At 40.9% G+C, this 25046-nt stretch overlaps 3 protein-coding genes across 4 annotated transcripts; 2 read left to right on the top strand and 1 right to left on the bottom strand.

The window, feature by feature from the left end:
• Nucleotides 1-1118: 1118 nt before the first annotated feature.
• On the top strand, nucleotides 1119-4821 carry SerRS (Seryl-tRNA synthetase). Its single transcript, XM_022855884.2, has 4 exons — nucleotides 1119-1330; nucleotides 2589-2795; nucleotides 3311-3584; nucleotides 3788-4821. Exons 1-4 carry the CDS (start codon nucleotides 1226-1228, stop codon nucleotides 4654-4656), a joined length of 1455 nt encoding a protein of 484 aa, XP_022711619.1. The 5' UTR covers nucleotides 1119-1225; the 3' UTR covers nucleotides 4657-4821.
• Nucleotides 4822-5317: 496 nt separating this feature from the next.
• Nucleotides 5318-17488, top strand: LOC111273862 (E3 ubiquitin-protein ligase TRIM33). Its single transcript, XM_022855855.2, has 8 exons — nucleotides 5318-7474; nucleotides 10326-10492; nucleotides 11687-12068; nucleotides 12301-12453; nucleotides 12656-12937; nucleotides 13292-13538; nucleotides 13786-14462; nucleotides 15839-17488. The coding sequence occupies exons 1-8, from the start codon at nucleotides 7313-7315 to the stop codon at nucleotides 15956-15958; spliced, it is 2190 nt and encodes a 729-aa protein (XP_022711590.1). The 5' UTR covers nucleotides 5318-7312; the 3' UTR covers nucleotides 15959-17488.
• Nucleotides 17489-17713: 225 nt separating this feature from the next.
• On the bottom strand, nucleotides 17714-24715 carry FAM21 (Family with sequence similarity 21). Of its 2 annotated transcripts, none has more exons than XM_022855853.2 (3): nucleotides 23459-24715; nucleotides 21839-22977; nucleotides 17714-21484 (listed from the first exon to the last, which is right to left on the bottom strand). In XM_022855853.2, the coding sequence occupies exons 1-3, from the start codon at nucleotides 24066-24068 to the stop codon at nucleotides 19277-19279; spliced, it is 3957 nt and encodes a 1318-aa protein (XP_022711588.1). In that variant the 5' UTR covers nucleotides 24069-24715; the 3' UTR covers nucleotides 17714-19276. The 2 variants fall into 2 exon arrangements, with proteins under 2 accessions (XP_022711588.1, XP_022711589.1); XM_022855854.2 differs by having other exon boundaries at nucleotides 21839-22974.
• Nucleotides 24716-25046: the final 331 nt, after the last annotated feature.

Below are 25046 nucleotides of genomic sequence, written 5' to 3'. Positions count from 1 at the left end.
GTAGCACACCCATTCGGGGGTTGCTTTTTTGGATTATGTTCTTATTTTTCTTATGTTTAATAGACAACGTGTGTGCATTATTATAGCAGTGATAATAAAAGTCTTGTAAGTAGAAACATCACGTGTAAGGATGGTTCCTTGAACTTAGTATGATTGTGGCAGTTCTCTTGGTAGTTGAAACACAGACGGGCATAGACAGACTTCGTTTCGAGCAGGGAGCCAGCCGTCTAAGAGAATGTCTAACGGCCGTACCGGACGTAAAACACGAAACACAGGAAATGACTACATAAAAGGCGGGTTCTTAATGCACCAAAATAAATTAGATTAATTAACAGATAGTATGTAAAGTTTTTAGCAGGATCTGCAAAGGAATAATTTTAGAGTAGATTTTAGAGTAGATAGAGTAATTTTTACTGTGATCAATTAAATATGATTCATGAATTATTAACTTAAAATGACTGATTACAGGTAACTATAAAGGTTCCAAGGTATTATCCGATTTGATTCGATGTGAGCCACTCCAGCAATTATTATTGCCTACATACACGCCTTTAGTGCAGGTCTTTAAGGAAGCCGAACATTTCTATATTCTTGTGTCATATTAGAAATATTTTACTTTTAGCAAAGTTTTTTTTTGCTTTAGTTTTAATAGCGTAATAAATTACTAAACCAGTTATGAAAAAATTGTTTTTAACTTCAATTGAAAACCTTTACAAATGTGAACCCGTCAGCGAGTCACATCCCGCCCAGCCAGCGACCAGTTTGTTATGTACATCAGTAGAAAATTTCGGGAACCTTAAATTCTCCTGTAGAGTAGAGTCGACCTGTAAAATGGCGAAAGTGTTATAAATTAATTTTAACATGAAATGTGTATTTATAATCAGTCAATTCTGATTCTTCAATAATCGTCTTTGTTTTGATGTGCCTATTTGTAGAGTATTGCAAAGCTTGTTTTCCAAGTCATGGACGTGCATTCCATTTCTTTTCTTGTTACGGGAGAGCAACTATGGACATTCCGTCTCACACTTGGCGCCTTATAACGGTTCACTCAATAAGTCGACCCTCTGCGCATCTAGTCAGAGTACGACTGGGCACATTTGCTGGTTCTCGCTTGGCATCTACCCTCAAGTGTTTTGCTTGATTTGCGCCACGTTTTGAACCGGCTGGACAGATCTAAAGGTAAAGTGTTTTTGTAGCAGGCCGATTGTGCGCTACGCTTGTGAAAATGGTGCTGGAACTCGATGATTTTCGTGATGATATAGGTGGATCTGCCGAAAGGATTCGCAAAAACCAAGCAAATCGCTTTAAAGACGTCGGACTCGTCGACAAGGTAACATAGTCTCCTGTTATTCGAATGGTTCATAGAAGACCGCTTTCGACTGCAGCTGACGTAATTTGGAGTAAGCCAGCCCGCCAGCTTGTATCTAGACAACTGGGCTGGTCTTTAATTCATATGGGTGTAGTTAGAAACAAACAATTGGGCTGGAAAGAAATACCGGTGCATATTATAATTGAGCTATAGAACCATTTATTGATTTGCGTCTGTTTAGTTTTAGGTTTATTATTATTATTAAGTGTAGGCATAGCGTACCCTAGTCATCATCCGCCTGCGTCGATTTATGTAATACTTACTAACTATATAAAAATAGCATAGCCGAAATGAATCGTTTTATTAGATGATAACGCTATTTTGAGTAACGATATGTCTTGCGATTTACTTTCATTTTGTCCTGTTATAATCTCAATCTCCCTTCAGAGATGTTAAAAGCCTTTTATAAACGGAAATGCCACGCTGTATAAAACACCACTACAGCTGTTGTTCTATGGTTAAAAAGAAAACTTGGTGGAGCTTCTAGTTTCCATTGGTTATTGCATATCCTTTTTCAAATAAACCTACGAACAACTAAAAAAATTAACAAAGATAATAATTCGGAACATTTCACATTGTCTATTCTTACTGTATTAAAACGATTCGTATGTGTTTATAATAGTAATAATAAACACGTATAACAGTCTCATCCCAACCGCTTTGTTCAGTCGTCACTATGATTTAAGCGCCTAGTTGTCAAGCTACCTAAGTACGTCCAAAATCAACACTATGGGGGGTGTAAATTAACACAAAGGAAATAGATTGTAAATGATTTGTGCCTTTGTGGCCAAATCCAAAAATGGATCTTGATGACACAATTTAGCAAACCTTAGCTGTTCCTATGCGCGACTTGGTAAACGTTCCCGTCAACCTTTAACATGTAAAATCACATTTGTATAGTACAACTATAGGGCGATTGCGGGTGACCAGAACATTTGAGGAGAAGATTATTTTAAGATTTAATTTCGTTCGTTTAACGAAATCCCGTAGCGTCAGGTATACAGCAAAATCAAATGTAACTAATTATCAAAATTTGGTGACAGTATTACCCAGTATGAGTTACGATGTTACATTGAAATTCGACAAAACGCTTAGGAATTGATACCGTATATTTTCACTATCATATAAGATTCCTATACAGGTTTAGCTCATTGTTGCCGCTTACGAGTGTAACTACTTGAGGCTTTCCTGAAGTTCTTTTATTGTGTATTCACTTCAGGTCGTTGAGCTTCACAACGAATGGCGACAACAACGGTTTATCCTCGACGAATGGAATCGATTGAGAAACACATGCTCAAAGGCGATCGGGGAAAAAAAAAAGAAAAAGGAGCCTGAAGGCGAAGCATGCATTTCCGGCGATTTCGCATTTAGCCACGAACTCCAGGCGGACACCATTCGTTCACTTACTGTCAACCAGATAAAATCCGTGAGTATTCATACAGATCAATTTTGTGGTGCAAACTGTGTTATGTAACGCTTCTAAAGAACTATATATTGAAATCTGTACTCATATTTTGAGTTTCAGGCAGCTTCTTAATTATATAATATATAACGTTATTCAAATCTGAAAATATACGATGTTGTTTCTGTTCGAAGAGTGCGCATAAGGTTTCGACAATGCAAGCACCACATCGCGGCCTGTGTAATAGTGAATTTTAGTGCTAAAGCAACCCTGAATACATGTTATAAAGCTGTTTTCTTTCTCAATACCTGCTTGTCAACGGAAGTATATTAACACGTCCACTGGTATCACACACTGGTGGTAAACACACTGAAAATGCCTACTTTAACGCATGTTTGTGATTTCAGTTTTAAAGTTTTTCGCTGTTTTGTGTTTTGGTTTAACTCCTTTTACCGAGTGCTTTACTCGTACTCCTTACCAATAACACTGCCTTATATCTAACACTACACATTTTTCTGTGTAATTACAATTTATCAAAGCTGGTCGGAAAGGTGGCAGACGCCATTGAAAAGACAAATAAGCGTTTGGTCGAGCTGGAAGAAGAACGCAATGAGAATCTTCGTGAGGTCGCCAATTGGCTTGGCGAAGGAGTCGTTATTTCAGACAATGAGGACAACAATGAAGTCATCAGAACGTATGGAAATTGTACAGTAACGAAGAAATACTCGCACGTTGACCTAATCGTTATGATTGATGGAATGGACGGTGAACGAGGAACTGTTGTTGCTGGCGGCCGTGGATATTTCTTAAAAGGTGGGTATAACCAACAAACGTATAAAGTAGCCAATGTTACCAATGGGCTCTACTACCAGAGTTATATGGTGCTATTGCTTTATTACGAAGTCACCTAGTGACACAGAGGCGGATTCTAAAAGGTGTACGTACTGGTAAACGCGTGAAAAAAACGGAACTTTCATATCGTTACTGCTATAAGGTTCAAACTTACGTTGATATAGGTCCAGCTGTCTTCCTCGAACAAGCACTACTTCAGTTGGCTCTCCAGACACTTCTCAAGAAGGGATACACGCCTTTGTATACGCCATTCTTCATGAGAAAAGCTGTTATGCAACAGGTGGCTCAGCTTTCGCAATTTGATGAAGAATTGTATAAAGTGATCGGCAAAGGCAGTGAAAAGGCTGACGAGAAAGAACTGGACGAGAAATACCTTATAGCGACCTCTGAGCAGCCAATATGTGCCTTCCACCGGGACGAATGGCTTGCTCCACAGGACCTACCGATTAAGTACGCCGGGTTGTCTACCTGTTTCCGTCAAGAAGTCGGCTCCCACGGAAGAGATACAAGCGGCATCTTCCGAGTTCATCAATTTGAAAAGGTTGAACAATTCGTTATTACCTCACCGAATGATGGTGAATCGTGGAAAGCATTCGATGAGATGATTGGCAACGCTGAAGGCTTTTGCCAAGCCTTGAACCTGCCGTACCGCATAGTAAATATAGTGTCAGGTGCGCTTAACAATGCCGCGGCCAAAAAATTCGATCTTGAAGCGTGGTTCCCAGCCAGTGGAGCCTTCCGAGAGCTCGTATCGTGCTCAAACTGTTTGGACTATCAGTCAAGGCGCTTACTAATACGTTATGGGCAGACGAAGAAAATGAACGAGAAGGCACAGTACGTACATATGCTGAATGCGACGATGTGCGCAACAACTCGCGTGATTTGCTGTATACTTGAAAATTACCAAGAGGAGGATGGTATTCGAGTGCCTGAGGTTCTTCGGTCATGGATGCCTGAACAATACTGCCAGAAGATTCCTTTCGTAAAGCCGGCACCAATCGAAGAGGAGGCAAAGAAAAAGGCAAAGAAGTAACCCTGGGACCCCATTAAGGATGCTAATGATTACATCTTTAGTTGTGCTTCCGTATTATCAAATTATTTTTACTGTATGACAGCAAGCGAGAATGCATAGTGGGAGGAGGTGTAAAAGTAAGTGACGTGAAAGATGTGTGGGTAATAAAAAACGTCTTGAGAAATATCTTCATTGTGTTTTCTTTGCCCGATAAAAAATATCTTTCGGTTTATATTTGACCATATACATGAAATATTTTCAGTGCGTTTGCTATTTTTGACAAATATAAAAAGGTAGTTGTCGCCGCGAATTCTAAATAAACTACTACTTCGTGCGTGATATTCAACATACGTAGTTTTGAAGGACAACTGCAAGAAGAGACAAACTCGACTTAGGAAAAGTCTGAATATACACAACTTTGTCTTTCCAGTAATTTCGTTTGCTACGTGTCTCGCCGGGAGGCTGGTAATTTCTGCTTTGAGTCCAACTCTGTTACATATGGACGTTCGAATCGACATAGTGCGTTTTCAGAAGCATCTTGTACAAAACAACTAAGAAGAGCCACATCGCGAAACTAGTACAATGACAATCTAAATTGTATCGTGTTATGCCGAAGTATTTTACTGGAGAAACAAAGGATCTCAAAGCATCTCATTCCGATTCGAGTTAAAATTGCAATACCGCGACTTTCCGTTGCTTAAACCGACCAAAAATTTATTCCGTAGTACACTCATTTTAGCGTTGATTAGCTATCCCGTAAGAATTTATTTACCTTCACTTCCTTTGATTAACGTGAATTTTTGGCTAATTTGATGGAACCGCTTGGTCGGTAGTCAAGACAAAAACTAATTTCGTAGTTCCACACTTTGTTCAGTATCTAAAAATAGTACCTCTGTTCGAAAAGCAATTCTACAAATCGCTATTGGCTCAATGGCCGAAAACCAATACAACTTTCGGTGCAATTACTTTCACAGGTTAGTGTCCAATCGTATCCTGCTGTTGTATGTGAGCTTTAAACATTTATCATCAATGCAGCAGCTTATGTTGTTTATCGTCAGTTCATTTCTAAACATTTTCATGTGTTATCATGCTAGCTTCTTAAGACACCATGGTGGGTTCCTTCATCCACAACAGTATGGCAGAAGTCAAATTCTAAATCTACGGTTGCATAGTGGCATAGAGCTATTTTCGGTAGAAATCTGCAATATAGGCTATCAGTCCAAAATAAATGTAGCTAACCTTCCTAGCCTTCTTAATGTAGATTGTTGCTTGCTTCCGAGTATTGCGACGCACGAAATATATTACAAACACATATTTATACATGCACTATTTTATTGACTAGGTAGGTAAAAATCTCATTTTAGTCTCATTTTTTTTATAAAAGGCTCATTTTACTTAAACACAACCGAGACGAATATACATTAAAAGTGAAAGCACCTTATATACAAGATAAACTCAACGGAACGATAATATTCAAATAAGCACTTTGTTTAAAATGCCCACAGACGTAACTGAAATGTTCGTCAAAGATATGTTCATTACAATATCGCGAAAATGCGCAGCTTCAGCTAATCCATAATATCTTAGCTATTTGCTATTAAGTTTTAGGCAAATTCGCCATCTTTCGCGGTGAATCTATCGGTTTGGTTGCGTGCCTGTTACTATGAGTTCCAAGTGAATTTCATCTCTTTTCTGTACAATGAGTGACTCTCTATCTTCATGATATGATGCTCACTGATAACGAAATGCTCTCAACGTACACAAAACGTTCTATTTCCTGCAATTGATAACCATCAAATAGTAATCATTAAAAAATTACACAGTAAGGCGAAACACATTCGACGATATTAGAGTACATCAAAAAACCATTAACATGGATCTAGATGATTCGAACGATGACTTCGTCGCGGGATCGAGCAGACGAGCTAGAAGAAGGCTTGCTAAGGTTCATATCCGAACCTCCTCCGCGTAGGATCCCCAACATCAACAACAACAGTTGGCGCTATTTGCAGACCTGGGCTTGAATCGTTAAGCAAAAATCAGCCTCTCTGCCGGGAGTGTCGTCATAGCAGCAGACGGTTCAGAAAAGTGAGTGCGGCACCTTGACCACAGTAGAGCAACAGCAACGATGACAACATAAGCGGGGAGAAGTGTTATTGGTAGCCGCAGTACACACAGACAGCCGTAATAGCAGTTGCAGCAGCTGCTGCTGCACTTGTGTGAACGAAGTGACTACCAGATAGCGAGTATTTGTGTGTGCATTGTGTTGCAGGTGCCGACCGTGATCGTTATCATGTCGATGGATGGTAACTAATACAGTACTCATCCCGTGTCGAATTGACGGCTGAACGGCGTCAAAAGATCTTCTCCTGTTAGTGTTTTTCTTTCAACGTTCTGTGCGACTACAAACGGCTTACAGATCACTCAAGCGTTATATGTTGACAGCCAGCTCCAGCTAGCTGGGACGCCCATGGCAAAGGTGCAATTTGTTATGGATTTTAAGATCATTCATTGGCTGAGTGCGAATTTCGCTACTCTGCAGTCACAAATCATGTACGGGGCAAACAATAAACCGTGAGCAGGTCATAACGAGAGCTCGGGTCCAGGTGGTTACAACCGACGGGTCAGTTGGGAACTGCAACTACAATCGACGGGGAAAGGAGCAAAGGAGAACGAGATGGCAGACAGTGAATCGGTCGGCATTGCCTCGCCCCAGCCAGTAGGTTTGGTCAAAAAGTGTTCTGTATGTGCTGCTGAAGTCAGCATTAAATCCGAACCGTTTCTGTTGCCGTGTCTGCATACGGCATGCAAAGCGTGTCTTCCCGACGATCAATTAACGGTAAGCGAAAATGCGAATGTCACACACGGAACGATGACGGCTATTATGACAAACTGAAACAGCACACGTCGTTTAGATAGTCAGTAGCATGACGTGCTACATATGTAAGTTAAATCATGCGCACTTGATGCGAAATGTTTTATGAGATGCGTGAGAGCACTAAACGCCGTATCTGTTTTTATTATTATCATTGGCGTATTCCATGAAAGAAACTTACTGTATTATTACAATAGGTGTTCCAGCCTTTTTGCAATAATCGTCTGTGAACCTGCCTAATAGTACGCTCTTAGGCCATTGCAAATACTGAAGTTAAATTTCTTTTATTTCAAGTTATGCGCGGGCTATGGAAGCCGACGCGCGGACAGAGGAGCAATCAATGGTTTCTCATAACGCTTATTTTTGTGTAGCTCGTGTATTACCATAAATATGAGACATTAAACATATTCGAAACGAGGTTAATTGCCTATATACACCAGCAATTCGGGGGACAATTTGTTAACTTGGATTATGGGCGAAATAGAATATAATTTCGTTTACTTGATGTGGTTTTTGCTGGTACAATTAGTTAATGCATGGCCAGTTAACTGGTTTGCTAAATACGCGGTCGATCTTGAAAGCATGGTTGAAACTGGTGTACTTTAGTTCACAACAAGTTATCCCAGGTAAATTAAACTTAGCTTAGTTTCATCGTAGTATTGTGTAAAACAATAAAACAACACATTTTCTTGTACATAGGCTTCTCAGACTCGGCAGACTCAGACCTACTTGTGTAACCATTGGCAAAATGACTCATCTAATGCGTGCACCTTATCTATTGACTCATAGAAACCAGACGTTTAATTTGATATTAAAGGCTGAAGTAATGTTTGGGATGACTGTTCTACATATAAGCGACTCAGTTTTATTTTAATTCAGTTTGGTAGTTGTAGTAATACATAGTAGTAATAGCGATAAAGTATCCGATAAATATTTTATCAAATCCCTCAAATCAAACGGATATTTTATGATTTTAGAAATGCAAGTGTCAAAACAACTTCTGATAAGCTATCAACGCTAATGCTCTTGATGTCACGAAAAAATAATATTCTATGGCGCTTTTCTTGTTTTATATGAACATAAAATTCGTGTTAGCCACAAGATTATCAAAAGAACTTATTCCCATTATTACCGCTCTTAATAAAAGGACACGAGATGCCAAAGCTTGTCCGCAATAAATTATACCGTGGATCCCTTGAAGTGTTACAAATTCCTAGTGAAATACGCTAATGGATTGAGATTTATAAGGTCTCGAAATTGATTTTTTATATGCATATATATGACGCAGTGGCTAAGGCGACCGAACTTCTAATTGAGAGACCAAGGAGTCGTTCGGTGGAGTTTCACCAACCACACACACTACACTACGTTTGTAATTAAGTGTTATATACATATATATGTATTCAGTGCTACAATGACGAGGTTCGACCGCAGGAGGCTAACCAATGATCGGCTGGCGCGATAATCTTATACATTAAAGATTGGCCGGAACCGAAGATACATTTATTATAATTATATAATATCTACGTCCGTTTCACTCATGTACGCTACCGGGCGAATTGCCTTCATCATTCGCCAAATCTCGCCGGATATCTCGTATGTTGGCCGTGACATGCCGCAGCCAACGTGTACCGCACAATTCGCTTCTTGAGAGTACACCTTGGGTTGAACCATGGCGGCACGTTCCGTGATGTGTGAAGGTGCTGGCGTGGAAGACGCGAGAATACAAGGATATGGGAATTATTTTTTAAGGAGCTGCATTCCCTGGCGAATGCAGACAAGGGTCTCTGCTTACAGCTTGGATATTAAACGACCAATCCCTTGGGCTCACCGCAACTCCGGCGGCTCCTCTAACAGCACGACCTTGAACAAAATCGAATGTAGTTATGCCTAGGACTCCGCTGACTGTAATATTTACTATGAAGACGACCACTGCGAGCATCGCGAAGACGGAGAAGCCGGGCGATTTCAGGAGATGCACGAAGGGGCGCTTTCTAACCATCCAAACCACCCGCGCCATCAATTCGTTCGCTTGTGGGTGGACTATGGCAATTTTTATATGGAAGGTGATAGAGCGTGCCAGATAATGCCGCACGCAACGGCTCCGCAAGTAGCTGGCGTCATATGTAGATTGCGTCCATCGACCCGTAGCAGTCTTGAAGGGTGGGAAGGACCTCTACCACGTCGGCGAATAGCAATGAAAAGATAAACGAAACGAGTACAATAGTCTGCGCTCTCTAGCACCGACGGAGGCGCCTCCCTAGGGGCACGCGCCGGCCCCATAAAATAGAAGTCTGTCTTTTAGAAAAGACGCCTGGGGCAGGTGTTGCACGGTTTTGTCCGCTGACTAGCGCCGCATTTATGGATAATGCTCCCGGGTCGTTGTTTGGACGCCTCTCTGAAAAGTAACTGATTGCCTTGGTGGCAGAAACCAAATACCGACGGCTTGGCCAATTGCAAAAAGATAGAAGTCCTGCGGATCGGAATAATACATGGTAGCTTCTCGTAGCAAAAATTGACCGGCCATTTCATCCTTCATAGCAAGATAGCTTGATATTTCTTTAGAGCATGGCCACCACCGGGTCGAACACAAGCTTGCCAGCTAATGTGCTATAAACGATTCGGTTCCTGTATGCAGTTTTGGCGAAGTCCCGTACACACTGGCAGTTATAAGACATTAGCTTCAAAAAATCGTCGTAAGTAATGGACGGTATTGGGTGGCGCTAAAGATCCTGTAGCTGAAACTTTTTTTTGGATGATAGGAAATTGGATTGTTGGATATGTACTTACTAACTAATGTGTCCATTCACTACAGGTACAATGTGGACATTGCGAGCAGGCTTTCCCGCCGAGTGCTGCCATTCGCCATCTTGTGCTTCTCGAACGTTTGGAGAAGGATTCGCCCGAAGAGGAAGCAGGCTCGGAAGAGGCCGGGCCGAAAAATCTCTGCACTTCATGTGACGAAAACGTCGCCGCTGGAGGGTATGTATCTTCAGTTTTAGGTTAATATATTTGGCTGCTCTGAGTGAATTCGATGGACTTTAACATTGAATAACTTTTGAACTATGCCTCGGTAGAAGACGGAGTTTGCATGTAAATACCCCTGACTTCTAGAAACTTCTGAGTGAAAATTAGTTAAGTTTATTCCAGCAGAAATTATTTCAGAAACACAAGTATCTGTCCCGAACATCCGAAGTTATTGTGCCCCGAAGGCCACAGCGTTGCACAGCACGTGAATTGAAGAAGCTTTTCGCGAAAGTAGAGTAAAGCCTAAGGGTTACGTCGGCCAAACTGACGTTTTACACATAAAGCTGTGTAGAACTGTGACTCGATTACTGAAATGTAAAGACTGAGTGAAAAATGTGTTCTGCGTGGATTGACATTAGGCCAGTTAGAAATGCTTGCGGTGAATTTTAGATGCAATTCGCGGAATTTTAATAAAAAAAGACCCGCCTGAGGCATACGGTAAATTTTAGACGAAGCATGGTTCAGTCTTCACCACTAGTAGGAAAGATTAGGCGAAGACTGGTGTCGCGCCAGAAAGGAATCGAGTTTGGTGGCAGTATTATCTAGCACTTACGGTGACGGTTCTACTTGCAGTAGAGTCTCTGTTACTATGAAACACTTGCCGAAATTAAAAATACGCCCTGCTATCTCGAGTTCCTCAAAAGGCTTCTAAACCGTTGGTGACGATTGAAAGCACGCAGTTTAGTTACATGATGATCCCATCGTTATACTTCAGTTAGTTCCTGAATTGAGCAAAGAAATATCCAACATTGATTTTAGTCCGCTTGTCCTTCCAATCCAATTCTGTAGGATTATAGAGCTTGCCATGCCGTAAAAAAGTCAACTGGTAGGCAAACATACCTTACTGTCGTTTTACTTCAAAAACCCGTAAAAAAAATTACATATAGGAAAGCGAGTGATACGAAAATATACATCCAGAATTTGGGAGCGAGAGAACAAGTGTACAAAAGTAAAGGAGAACATCTCTAACACATTAAAAAATCATTGTTCTAGTCCAATCAGTCTAGAAGTTATTTAATGTCAAAGTCCGCTGGATTCGCCTTTAACAGCCTAATACATTTGCACAGCTTGAACCTTGTCAAGTTCTATTGTAATTTACGAAGGTCGAAAATCACTATGTATCTTTGTGCTTTCTTCTCTTGTCTGTAGTTACTGTAAGGATTGTGAAGAGTGGCTATGTGCGGCTTGTATTTCGGCTCACCAACGCGTTAAGGTGACCAAAGACCATGTCATTCTGTCAACTGAACAGGCAGGCCAAGCATTGAAGGCCGCGGCAAAACAGCGATACCAGATGTGCACAAAACATCCGAAAGAACCGCTAAAATTCTACTGCAGCAAATGCTCGGCTCTTACGTGTCGCGATTGTCAACTCGAGGATCACCAGAACCACGGGGACTATTTAGCTCTTGTTGCCGCCTGGAAGACGCAAAAAGAGAAACTTGAAATATTGCAGAAGCGTATCGCTGAAAAGCAGGCATTCGTGCGGGAATATGTCGCTTCACTGGAAAAATGCCAAGAAGCCAACGCCCAGGTTAATAGCCTTGCGGACTTACAAAGTCCGTAAAGCTATTATCTATTGCATCTGGTTAAATTTGTTCAAAATAAATAAGACTATTAAATCCGACAAAAAATTGAGTATGGTGATGAATGAGGTGGTATTTAAAATTAATATCTTTAGTATAATTTTTAGCGTTACTGAAGTAAAGGCGAACAGACGAGTTTAATAGAATTCCCAATGTACTTATCATGCTTCCGTTGCGCAGGCTGAATCGAAGGTTGTGGCAGACATTAGAGCCTATGCCGTGCGGGCTATAACGTTAATCAACGGGCGAGCGAAGAAACTCATCCGGGAGGTTCAGGACATTTGCAATTACAAGAGAGACGCGCTCAGTTACAAACGTCACGAATTTCTTCAAGTGAGTAATGCAGCACCGAACTAAACTAATTTAATTACAAAAATATTTAAGTAAAATATACAACAACAACTGATCAAAATGATAGATCCATTAATATTTTTTATTGATTATTAACATTTTTATGCTGAACATAATATCGATATCAGTTTGAGGAAAGTAAAGATTTATTGCACATCTACTTTTTCGTTTATTATTATTTTAGCTGTGCAAGCGTTTGCTCGACTGTCATGCGACAGTGGACGATCTTGTCTCAACTGGCAGCGAATTAGCGCTTATGCACTCGAAGCAGGCTATGGAACGCCATATGGGCGCGCTTATCGAACGGGTCGTCCAGTTACCCAGCAGCAAGGCTGAGATTAATATAAAGTTCAACTTTGAGCCGAAAATTCTCGACGCTATGGCAAATGTCGGCAATATCCTCGACATGTCCTCGTTACGTGGGGCACCGATGCACGGTCTCCGAGCACAACTCAACGGCCAACAGGTGCGTTTAGAATTTTGCGTTATATTTTGGCCAGAACTTTTCGTCGGTCCGCCGTGCAATACTGTTTTCCAGTAACGTACATGTTGTAGATCTGAGTATGTATTTAGGGTCAGGGGTTACATGGTCGTAGCAGCATCAGTGTGATAAATTTTCCAAGAAGTTTGTACCATTTTGCATTTGATTAGGGGTATATCACAGAAATATCACAGATAGGGTTGGATTCAGTGCCAGTCAACGTGGTCGGCACTTGAAACCTTTTTGACACTATTCAACCAGCACACGAAATTTTGCTATACGCTTCTTTCATGCGTGTCAATTCACAATATACCTAATTTATTGTACATTTTTGTATAGAGCCGTCCACAATCAGCTGGTGGGATGATGGCCAATGGCCGTTCGGTACCGAGTCCTTCACTGTCCAGTAAAAGTAATTCACCTCATAGCCTAGGAGGAGTTCCTCCTTCAAGCCAACAACATTCTGACAGACCTCTGTCTGGGTCATCACGAGATCGCGATCACGAACGAGAACGAGAGCATCATCGAAGACCGACACCAACAACTTCACCTCTTGACGCCGGAAATAAAGATGACGTGATTACGGGTAAGACGCCTTAGTTTAAGCCAATTCTACACATAAGTCGCATTTCGAGCATGCTTAAACTTGAGGCTACTTAGGTGATAAAGAAGAATAATACATTACACGGTAAGTGAAAAAAATCCGTGTTATAGTTCTTGTCGCGCATATAAAAGAAATCTAAAATTTTCGTAGATAAATTATATGATTAGGTGTTAATTAGTAGACATAATCGCTTTGAATTTTCTATTCTTTTTTTCGTTCATGTAAACAGGCGATGTGGAGCCGCCAAGCGGCGGTCGCATAGCGCCCTCGCCGTTATCCGCCGTGCCCTCCAGCGCAACGTCAAGCTCAGTGAGCAACTCTGCGTCAACGTCAGCAGCCGAAAGAAGAGCAACCGGAGTCAGCCCGGCCGAACTCCATCCACAGGGACCGCCTGCTTCAGCAGAGGATAACGATAACAGCGACGACTGGTGCGCAGTGTGCCACGACGGAGGAGAACTCCTTTGCTGTGGACTTTGCCCGAAGGTTTATCATCTTCATTGTCACGTACCTTCGTTAGTGTCCACTCCAAGCGAGGACTGGAAATGTACACTGTGCACGCCTGTACAGGATGACCCGGCTCCAGCTGCCACGAAAGATGGCACTGGAAAGAGAAAAATACCCGTGGGTCTAAGCGGTAAACAGCTGAAAACGGCTGAGAAAATTCTACTACAGCTATTTTGTCACGCTTCGTCAACGCCGTTCCAAACTCCTGTTAGCCGGACGGTCCCGAACTACTTCAAGATCATTACGCGGCCGATGGACCTATCGACGGTCAAACAGAAGCTCTCGGCAAGTCACTTCAATCATTATGAGAGTGCGGCCGCTTTCATACAGGACATCAAACTGATTTTCAGCAATTGTTACACGTTTAACGCGAAAGAGTCACCGCTAGCGAAACAAGCTCAGGTTAGTGCGATATATTTTAGTTTAAACATAATCTTTCATGCAACGAACGCTAAGCATATTTTTCACCTAATATAATTTTAATAAAAATTTGTCAGAGAATACGATGAATGGTAAAGCGGTATTGCGAACTTTATATTTCGCAGCGAGTCGGTGCCCCCCACATTTTATATTCGGCACACACATCGGTGCCCTCTTTGAGGCGCTTCGTTTTGAGTCAGACAGGCCTACTTAAATTAGTTATTTTTATAACCTCTAATATTGCATGCTACTTCAAACCGCTATTATTGGGTGGGCAAATGAGGACCAACCTAAAAGCGACAAACCGATCGGATAGGTTACATTTACTATTGGGTGGATTATATTTTGGGTATTACTCGGTGGATTATATTCACAAATTGTAACAAAATAGTTCTGCGGCGCATTAGTGTGCAAATTTTGAATCACATCTTAATCTTCTTCACATTTCCTGCTTAACCTCTTCGATCAGGATTTTTCTACCTACCAACCCCCACTGGGGTTCTTCTACCTAGCGCCCCCGACCAGGTTTTTCTACCTACCACCCCAACCAGAATTTCTTTACCTACCCTCTTCGACCATTGTTTTTCTACCTACCTCTCCCGAGCAAGGTTTTTCTACCCATTTCCTTTGTTGTTTAGTGTTTGCAATCCGAATCCAGCCGTACCAATCTGATCCCTTTTGTCAATCGTGCGGTTGGCAGGTTGAGAGTCCTTGTTGTGTAAGCCTGTTGTCGCAGGATCATCGAAAGCCCTCGGTCGTGTCCAAAGCCTGAAGTTAATCAGGTCCACTATTGCCAAAGCTTCATTAGTAAGCTTTGGCAATAGTAGACTCCCGTTCAACATGCGCATGAAATATCGGACGTATATATGCGCAGCGCAGCTAAAGAATACCTAACGCAGGACGAGGGCGTCTCGTGGGAGTTGTAGAGTTTTGAATAATCCCTGTGATAACGTAGTGGGTAAGGTGTTTGCTTGTTACACTTGACGGAATGCCTAACAGCAATACTTGGCATAAAACTATATATGAATATATGAGTAAATACCACGTCTATGCGCGGAGCAAATAGGTGTAAGTATTTAATGCCACGTCCACGTGCGGAGCGAACAGCTGTGAAGTGCTTGATCTTGCTATCTGACGACAAAGCTAAACCGGTCCACTTCAATATAGACCTATGTAGTTTTCGTAGAAAACCCTAGTTATTCATTATGCCTTACGGGAAGTCAATGGCTGATATGATCTATCTAAATATATCGGGTCAGTTTATCCAAAATGTGCCTTCTAACCCTGCCCCAGCTCTGTGATAAAAAATTTAGTCGACGTATCTAACTATCCGGTTCACATCATGATATCCATTACAGCTACTTGAGGAGTATTTCAAGCTGTTGATAGAAAAGGAGCTACCAGAGTGTGTTAACGACCTTCAAGAATCTCAGTCAGAAGACGTATCGGATGCAGCCAAAAAGGCGAAGACAACTTGAGACGCGCACAAGAAAATGCTACATTCTATGGTTCCCAAAAAGCATATTTAACAGCTGAAACATGGGTGTATTTTACGAACACGGCGTGCGATGCGTAGGCGGCTTGATGACTGACGACCATTTTGACTGCTGCCAGCTGCAGCGAAGTAGAAGCACAACGATGGATCTTAAAAGATACAGAGATTAGTACATGAATGTACAGGAAATCCAGACGTTCTTGAGTGTACGTCTACGACACCTCTTGGCTATCAAGTAAGATCAGAATCCATTGCAATAAGTAATAAAACTCACCCGGTGTTTAATGAATAGGCTTAAATACATAGGCTTAAATATGAAGGCACAGCTCTGTCAGCTGGAAAGGCCCAATTATAAAACAATGTTACTGTGAGACTTTCAGGGGGCTTAGTGTGTGTGCATGTGCTCTAATACAATTCAAACCATTATTTATGTTTATGAGCGATTCGTCACATAGTAATGGTTTCAATCAATGAGACCGCGCCGTGCTTCAGCGTGCAGTGTAAATACTCTACGAGTGAAATATGTTATTAAACATGCTATGTATACATGTCATGTCATTGCTACCTGACGTGAAACACAAACAAGTACTTAGTCAATGAATGAGTATATAAAGTACAGTTCTATAACCGACGCTAGTGGCAATGCAAGTTTCAGTTTCTAAACCATTGTCTGTACATCAAACATGTTGCCTGCCAACGGCGGCGTATGTTCTGTACGTATTTGAATCGACATTCGAATTCCGTCGGTGGTTTCTGGAACTGACATGGGATGCAGTATCCATGTACAAGTCACTTGGGGTATACTACTAGACGCGGGCACATATAAGGATCTTAAAATCTAGCAAAAAGTCTAACAAGCAAAGATGACCAGAATGACTCAAGCTCCATAATCTCCTCCGTCAGAAATGAGAGTCACGATTGGCCATCTTCATTGTTGGCTTTTGCTGACGTAAGAACAAAATAGCGAATTGTAAACGAACAACAATGAAAAGCAAATTATAGAAGAACCGATGTTGTCTCCTGTCTGTATATTACCGCTGTCCCAGACACAGTAGTACTGATGCAATCGACCAGCAACACATGTTCCGGACGATAGCAGTTACTGTATTATGTATTATAATGTATATTATTCAATCGAGTTATATTTGCTTGTGTATCAACCGTTTTTTTTTGAGGTGTCAATAAGGATTAAGCTAATACCAATAATAATTTATAGTATATTAGTGCTGGACATGAGTCCTATACGAATGAAACATGTCAAGTCAGATAAATGTTTCGAATTGGATCAGCAGAGCTCAGGAATTGAACATCAACTGCATTCGTGTAGATATATACACATGCGAACATGTATTACGGATAATTGCTGATGACACGAACTCATACATCTGCTCTTAAAGGGTGGCATCTGGGAATGTTTTGTGTTGACCTATTTTAAATGCATAGTTAGTTAACCTCGACACCTTTGATACTGAAAATAAACTATTATATATAGTATACATATTATAAATGTAAAGTTAGGAGTTATTAATTAATATTTCTAGGCATACGTTTCAACTTTGCTTAAAATTGAAATTCTCGAGTTCAAAGCTTTCAGAGTTAATGGTTTTACTAGAATCATTGTTGTAACGATATGAAAACTAGTACGCAATTAAGATAGAAATATTATGTGGAGCCCCTGCAAGTGGTTGCTAGTGCGTGTGTGTAGTTCATATATATTAGATAGAATGGACAATATAGCTTGAATTCATAAATTCTACAAACAGTAATTCTGTTTATTGAACTAATGATGAAAAATGATATATATGTCATTAGTTCAATCCACATATGTAACAATCATGTATGTCATTAGGTCAATCCACATATATAACAATCATATATGTCATTAGTTCACTCCACATATATAACAATCATATATGTCATTAGTTCAATCCACATATATAACAACCATATATTTCATTAGTTCAATCCACATATATAACAGTCACCTTAAGTTGGGACTTTTCCTTTTAAGTCGTTTGCAGGACTACATCTACTTTGTCGTGCTGAAAAGGTTATTTCTAATGGTCGAGTATATAACCTTAACTGCAGCTTTAATTAGCTTCAACAACGGACTTAAATTATGGACTAATAAAAAGCAAAACAGCCAAAAGGCGTAAAAGGTACAAGAAGTTGCAGAAATCTTTTAAAAAACCTAGTCTTTGTAGCATATCTAGACGATCAAAATAACTGACTGTTCCATATTTGTACCAAGCATCCAGGATTATCAGAGATGTTTTTCGCGTTATTTCCACAAATTTTGGAGTTCTTATCTAAACTATCAAGGATCATCCGCTTAGCGTAATTAAAATCTTCCACAGATTTTTGGAAAGCTGTATGGTAACTTAAAATAAGTTTGACCGAGAATTTCGAGCAAAAAATAATTTTTTCCTATTCAGAAATTCGAGTCTCGTAAAGGGATTCGATAATAACTGCTCTTTACTCAAATTGGGGAAACCGTTGACTATCAGTAGAAAACAACAGTTTAGCATACTAATATATATATATATATAGTCGATTATAACTTTAGAAAGGAAAGTGGAATAGTATAGGCCACTAATGCTTTCGTTCATAAAGAATTTCGTAAAGAGTTCATTGTTTAATAAAATTAAATGATAATGTTGTTTTTTTTAGAAAGCGCTGAAGAGAAAGTAATATATAACCATTTATTGTAAAATCAAATAAGTCAAAAAAGGAAAAATAGCAATTTACGTGCCGTTCTTTAAAGCCAACTTATATTTACTCAAGCCTGTGTAATTATTGCAGCTCTACGTTATTTAGAGATAACTACCTATAGTAAATTCTCATCTGACACTATGATTATCTACAATGTAGTGTATACGTCCACAACATTGTTTTGCCTGAACGATGCGTTAATGACAAAGTCGTCCAAATGTCTTTCAAAAGCAATGGTGTAGTTAACAAAAACAAAGAGCGGCACTGCGAGTTGGAAAATATGAAGTTTTAGTTTACGTCGATATATATATATATATATTATCTCTAAGGGTGTTTGGTACTATGTGCATTTACATAGCCGTGTGCAGAAACATTCATTCAATGAGTAAAAACATCATGCATGAAAATTACATAACAAGAATTTATCAAGTAAAAGATTTAACCGGTATTCAACACCTACGCGATATATGGATTTGTTTGTTACCTCAATGTCTATAGACTACTTATAAACATCTTCATAAACCGCTAGCTGTCGATTGCTTTTATATGAAAATTGTTATACATTCTGCAGTTAGTGTCAGCGCCCTAGTCACTTTCTGAATAGATCATCGGAATCTGAGTCGGAACCAAATAGGCCTTTACTGTTCAGTTGGCTCTGTGGTGTCGTCGCCTGGCCAATGTTCTGAGGTAAGCACAAGCTTGTCAATGATTTGGGCACTGTTTGAGTAAGCGTTTTGAAATCCTTTTTTGTACCAAATAGGTCTTCATCATCATCACCGGAATCCTCAAATAATTCGTTTCTTGAAGGTATGTTTGCCTTCCGCAAGCTTGCTATGTTCTGTCTTTTGATAAGTCTTTTCTTATCCGAAGGTGCGCTGCTTATTTTTGTCGCTGCTGCAAAGTTACCAGCAGCCACACTTTGTTTATTCTTCTCCGCACTAACTTCCGTGTCGCCGGCAGGAAGTACTGAAAGGGGATCCGTAAATGACTTTGAAGGCGGTACGTCTTTCGAAGTCGTTAACGTCTTCGTAACAGTCGTAACAGCTTCTCTTGGTAAAGTTTTCTTCTGCGGTATCGTTTGCGGGGCAAACAGTTCGTCATCACTGTCCGAAGAAAATAGTTTCGGTGATTCCTCTGCTAGACATCTTGTTGGCCTATTAGACTCAGTGTTTGAAACGAGCGCAGGTTTTTGTTCCGGAGCCGGAATATCCGTTTTGATATCCTCACTCTGCAAACTATTTTCCTTTGTCAACTTTTCGTTCCTTTTTATTATAAATATATCTGAATTTTTGTCCATTGACGGAGTAATTACTCTGTATACGTCCGCTTGACTTCCGAGCGATGCTTTTAAGGTGCCACCGTCAGTGACACTGGTGTCAGTCTTTTCCGTATCCACATCCATTATTTCGCTTTTGGATTCCTCCGAGTTACCACTTTCATCTGTCACTTGATCAGTGTTTTCTTGCGAGGTGCAGGTTTTCGTTCTGGATGGCAGTCTACGTCCAATGGGACCTTTTGCGCGACTTTTTGTGATGTTTATTATGCCTTTGTTTTCAACAACTTTTCCGATAGTTTGGCCACCAGAAAAGAGTGCTGACTCCGGTTTTGCAATCGACGAATCCACGGATTCCGATTCTGACCGGCTATCGCAATCGGAATCACTGCTATGGGTCTTGCGCTGAGGAGGTGCTATGCCGAACTGCTGCTGCTTTAACTTAAGGCCTCGCAACAAACCTACAGGAAGCCCGGTTCCTACCCTCTTTACCGAATCGATTTTTCCTGTTTCCTTTGAGGAGATATCCTGATCCATTGTTGTTTCGTTCGATGAAGTATCGTCACGTACTATTTTTTCCACTGCGATGTGTTCAACTTCTTGTCTAGAGTAAGGTTGAGTCTCTTGGGAAAGACCCGCTTCATTTTCCGCTGGTGTTTTGATTATATTCTTACTTGTTGTATTTACTTTTACGGGAAACGGTGGTTTGATCTTTACTGGGATACAAGATTTAACTGGAATTTTCCACAGTGAAGAATTTCCTTGCTCAGGGGCTGGAAGCTTGGCCTGATCCGCTACCAGAGATTTATCTTCGGATGCGATCGGTTGTTTTAGTTCGTCGGCTATGGGAGTGGTACTTACGGCCGCAATCGGAAGCATGACTTCATCGAAGGTCAATTGTTCTGTAAACTGCTTCTCCATCTTGTTAGATGGAGACTCATCATCAGGTAATGTTTGACGGCTGCGTTCACTATACGAGTTGCCGCTTTGAGTATCGCCGTCAACAGGTACCGTACCAGACTGCTGTTGTTTTTGCCTTACACTCTCTACTGTGTCTATAGGAAGTGCTGCACTAATTTTGTTTACGCACTCCTTCTCGTACGTCATCTTCAAATTGCTTTCTTCCTGTTTCTGGTCCGATTTTTCATCTTTCTTGTTTTCCACTACCGTTTCAGTAGCTGGTTTTATCTGTTTTTCTAGGGTTGATCTAACAGTTGAGTTCACAAAAAGATATTGATCAGTACCTAGCGTTGACTTTGAATAACTTTCAATTCTCGGAAATTTTTCTTCGTAAGCAGTAGGCTTTTTTAAGGGGTCACCAAAAAGAGAGTCATCGTCGGATTCACTATCGAATAGCGCTAGTTTTTTTGATGCCACTTTTTGGTGGTCTGTATCTTGAATATTGTCCACCTCAGGCGAATGTTTTCTTATTGCCGATTCATCAGAATCACTGGAAGGAGGCTTTACAAAAGATTCCAACGGCTTCGGTATATGCTCTCTAGACTGAAGCTCTGCAATGGTTTTCTGAAATAGAAAGTATAATAGAGTTCACTGTACTGAAAAATTGTATGCAGCTCTATATATGCCAATTCTCATTGAAGGATTCGCTGTATTAGCTCACATATATATTTAACACATACATCTTATGCTAACTGTCTAACCGTGCTACACATAATATAGGAATATTGCGATATGTTATCTATAAGAAATAAGTAAATATATAAGCCCATCGTCTATATCGCTTGAAATATCGCGGTTTAAACTCTTCAAAAGAACCTACGAGTTTGAATTGATAAAATAAATATCAAATTTTTCAAATTTACAAAATTAATATATTTGCAGACAAAAAAAGAATGAGTATGTTTATAGATTATGCACCTTCTCAGTGATTGTGGCTCCTATAGGATCTAAAGATAAAGGAGTAAATTGAGGTGGTTGTAGATTAGCGTCCGGCGCGGAAAATCGAGAGCCAAATATTTTTTCGTCGGACCTATCCTTGTCTGTAGTCGGTTGAAATGGTATCGCGGGAAGCAGGGCGTTTTTACGAACTTGCTCTTTTTCAATAGATGTTGTTTTGGCCTTTACTGCTGGTTCTACCGAATGTGGTGACGCTGCTATGTTTTTATTTTTCTTAAATAGGGGCGATGGTTTCTTCGAGAATATGTCGCTTTCCGAATCACTGCCACTGTCAAATAGGAATCCCCTTTTCGGAAGGTCTTTTCGATATATGATCGAATTTCTATGCTCGTTACCAGAATTGCTGAGGGTACGCATGGACGGATGAAGCAGTGATGGCGTAATTTCCTTCTCTGATTCTTGATCACTGTCGAGTGTTAAGTTAGACTTGTTCTTTGTTTGGGAAAGTGGATTTTCCACTGCAGTGGTTTTGCTAAGGTTCAGCGAACTCGGTGGTGGCGCTACCGGGGCCAAAAGGTCAGAGTCCGAATCACTGTCGAATATTGAGGGACGCTTTTGTGCCAATGCAGTTTTCGTTGTCGCTTCGCAATTCCTGAACAATGTTGGTGGTGCGGTTGTGCCCTGGTTGTGATCTCGGGTGATTTCATTGGAGACATCTCTCTTTCGATCATCGGAAACTTGCGCAAAAGCCGTAGGCTGAGATTTTTCTGAGGTATGTTTGATGCTCCTACGTTGTTCTTCTTCGGCGTCGGTTGACTGCTTCGTCCTTTGCGTTGTCTTAAATTTTAGTTCACTAAGAAATGACTGTGCAGATACTATCGAGGCGGCTTCTAATGGCTCTTGCTTGTCCAAAAGTGATGTGACCTTTGTCGCTTGTCGAGCCGATTTCTTTTGTTGACTCACTTCGCAATATGTCAAGGATGGCTTCTGAACGGTACCAAACAAATCTCCATCGTTTTCACTTTCGTCGTCAAAGGGGCCTCCAGGTGAAGCAGTGTCTTTCGAATTTCCTGGCTGAGGTAAAATGGTCGGCACGCTACTTCGCTGCGGGAAGTCGAACACCGATGATAGACTGCTAGAGTCCTCGGCAAAGGTGGCTTCTCAAATATAAAACCAACATTTTTAGTTAACAAAAATAATTGAAAGCAAATAATAATTGAGAAAAAGCGAACCACCATTCGTATAATGCAAAGGCATCTTTCCTTGCAAATCAAATAACCTGCAGGCTAAACTGACATGTAATTTAGCTATTGTTTATATATATATATATATATATATATGTATAATATAGTATAATCTAAACAAAAGATTTACGTTTACATAGAATTCTACTTCTCAGTCTAAGCGGCTACTGAACAATCAGTGAAGACTGATATGAATAAGGTCTCGCTTAATATTCATTTTGCTTTCGGTACACAGTTTCTGGAAACCTGGCTTGTACTGCTTTCCAAAAATGCAGCCTGTAAATGCCACTACCTGAACACGCTGTTGGTCACGTTGATCAATAATTTATCTAGCACCGCGGCCAGCGTTATATCCTGGTATTTACATACAACTGTTGTTACTGCTGTTCTTACTTACTCGGCGTACTGATGCTCGAAGTCCTTCCCTGGCGGCTACGGTCAAACCACTCCGCCGCATCAGCTGCCTTTTCGATCTCGTACGGTAGTGAAATTGGTGATATCAGATCTTCAATAGCCTCTGACAACAGTGATTCCTCAAATGTACCTGACGTTTCAGGTACTTCCGCTCTACCAAGGGGATCCTCTTCTAGCCACCGTGGGGTGCCGATCACTAATGAGAATGGTCGCTCTCTTTGGAAGCACTCGTAACCGGTCTCCATGTCGGTAAGCTCGCCAGCTGGAAGTAATCCAAATGATTGGAGGCCCTCTTGAACAGCCTCGCGTAGTTCTTCCGCAGTAGCTGGCCGCGGGCCCTTTGGCTCTGGCGGTATCTTCCTCTCGTGAACTGCTTCAACCCGATTCTCGACGAAACGCTTCTCCGACAAAGCATTTAAATCCCCTATCACATTTCGAAATATCAGATTTACTTTAGCAGTTTCGGTCGTCAGCTGTTCGAGTGAAGGTGTCACTTCTGCCAGCCTTGAGAGAAGCTCATCTGACTTCTGAGCCAACCTATGAATCAACTCCCGATCCTGGGCCAAGGAGCGTTCATCCGCTTCAAATGGCATTGCTTCAATATTTTGATAGTTTCGACTAGTGAATCAAATTCTCACACATTATATGTGATATACTGATAATTCTACACGAAAACGTATGCACGTAAAACTTCACTCTGAGTTTGCGAAAACATAAGTTGATATGCAAACAGATTCATCAATAACAAGCCTGTCTTACAACTACACGGCTTCTTGTATCGTGTGCTAAACGAATCACGGGCAGCCGATTAAAGTTATCAACAGACACATGACAACAGCGTACGTATCCAAAGGCTGTAATGAATATGATGACCCCTCTTACCCCCCTCCCCCACCTGGTGTGATCGAACAGTAAGGTGTATCCAGATTTCGGCGCGCACCGAGCGCCAGGGGCGCAGGGGAGCTTTATCGAACACAATACGGCTGCGCACTCGGTGTTTACAGCCCACACGCAGTCGAAGCTTGTGTTTAGATTTTAGATAGATTTTAAAACTTCTATTTGGACCTACACTTTTAAACAGCTAGTCCCTGTTGGTTGTCGGCTGATAACTCTCTTTCCCAACGGCTGCAAAGCAGTCGTTCCACTCGCTCACCCACTGCGTGTGGTCGCCATGTTCGCTGTTTCCTGCCGCCTCAGCTGACTGTGGGTCATAATAAAAACAATAATAATAGTAGTGTAATTGCAAACGGCAAGCCGCAGTAGGTCGCTAGCGCCGATTGTTTTGATCGAATGAACGCATCGATCTAAATTTGAGCGAAAGGCTTTCTCACGACGAGAGATCGCGGGGTTGGTGTGGTTGGTACATTTGAGATAGACACTTATGATCATGTAGTGATAGATAAGAGTGAAAAGGCAGTTTGAAACTAATACGAGTATAGTTTGTTCCGTGTATAACGTTGGTTTTAATTTTATAGTTTTGCTCTTACTTTATGCTCCATTTAAATAGGCCTCCTAGCAACAAATAGATCATCTTGCAGCGGAGGGAAATACTAGTCATATCGATCCGATAT

Source organism: Varroa jacobsoni, unplaced genomic scaffold, assembly GCF_002532875.2.
Source record: "Varroa jacobsoni isolate VJ856 unplaced genomic scaffold, vjacob_1.0 scaffold_233, whole genome shotgun sequence".
NCBI lineage: Eukaryota > Metazoa > Arthropoda > Arachnida > Mesostigmata > Varroidae > Varroa > Varroa jacobsoni.
This window is presented reverse-complemented; position numbering and strand designations above follow the sequence as displayed.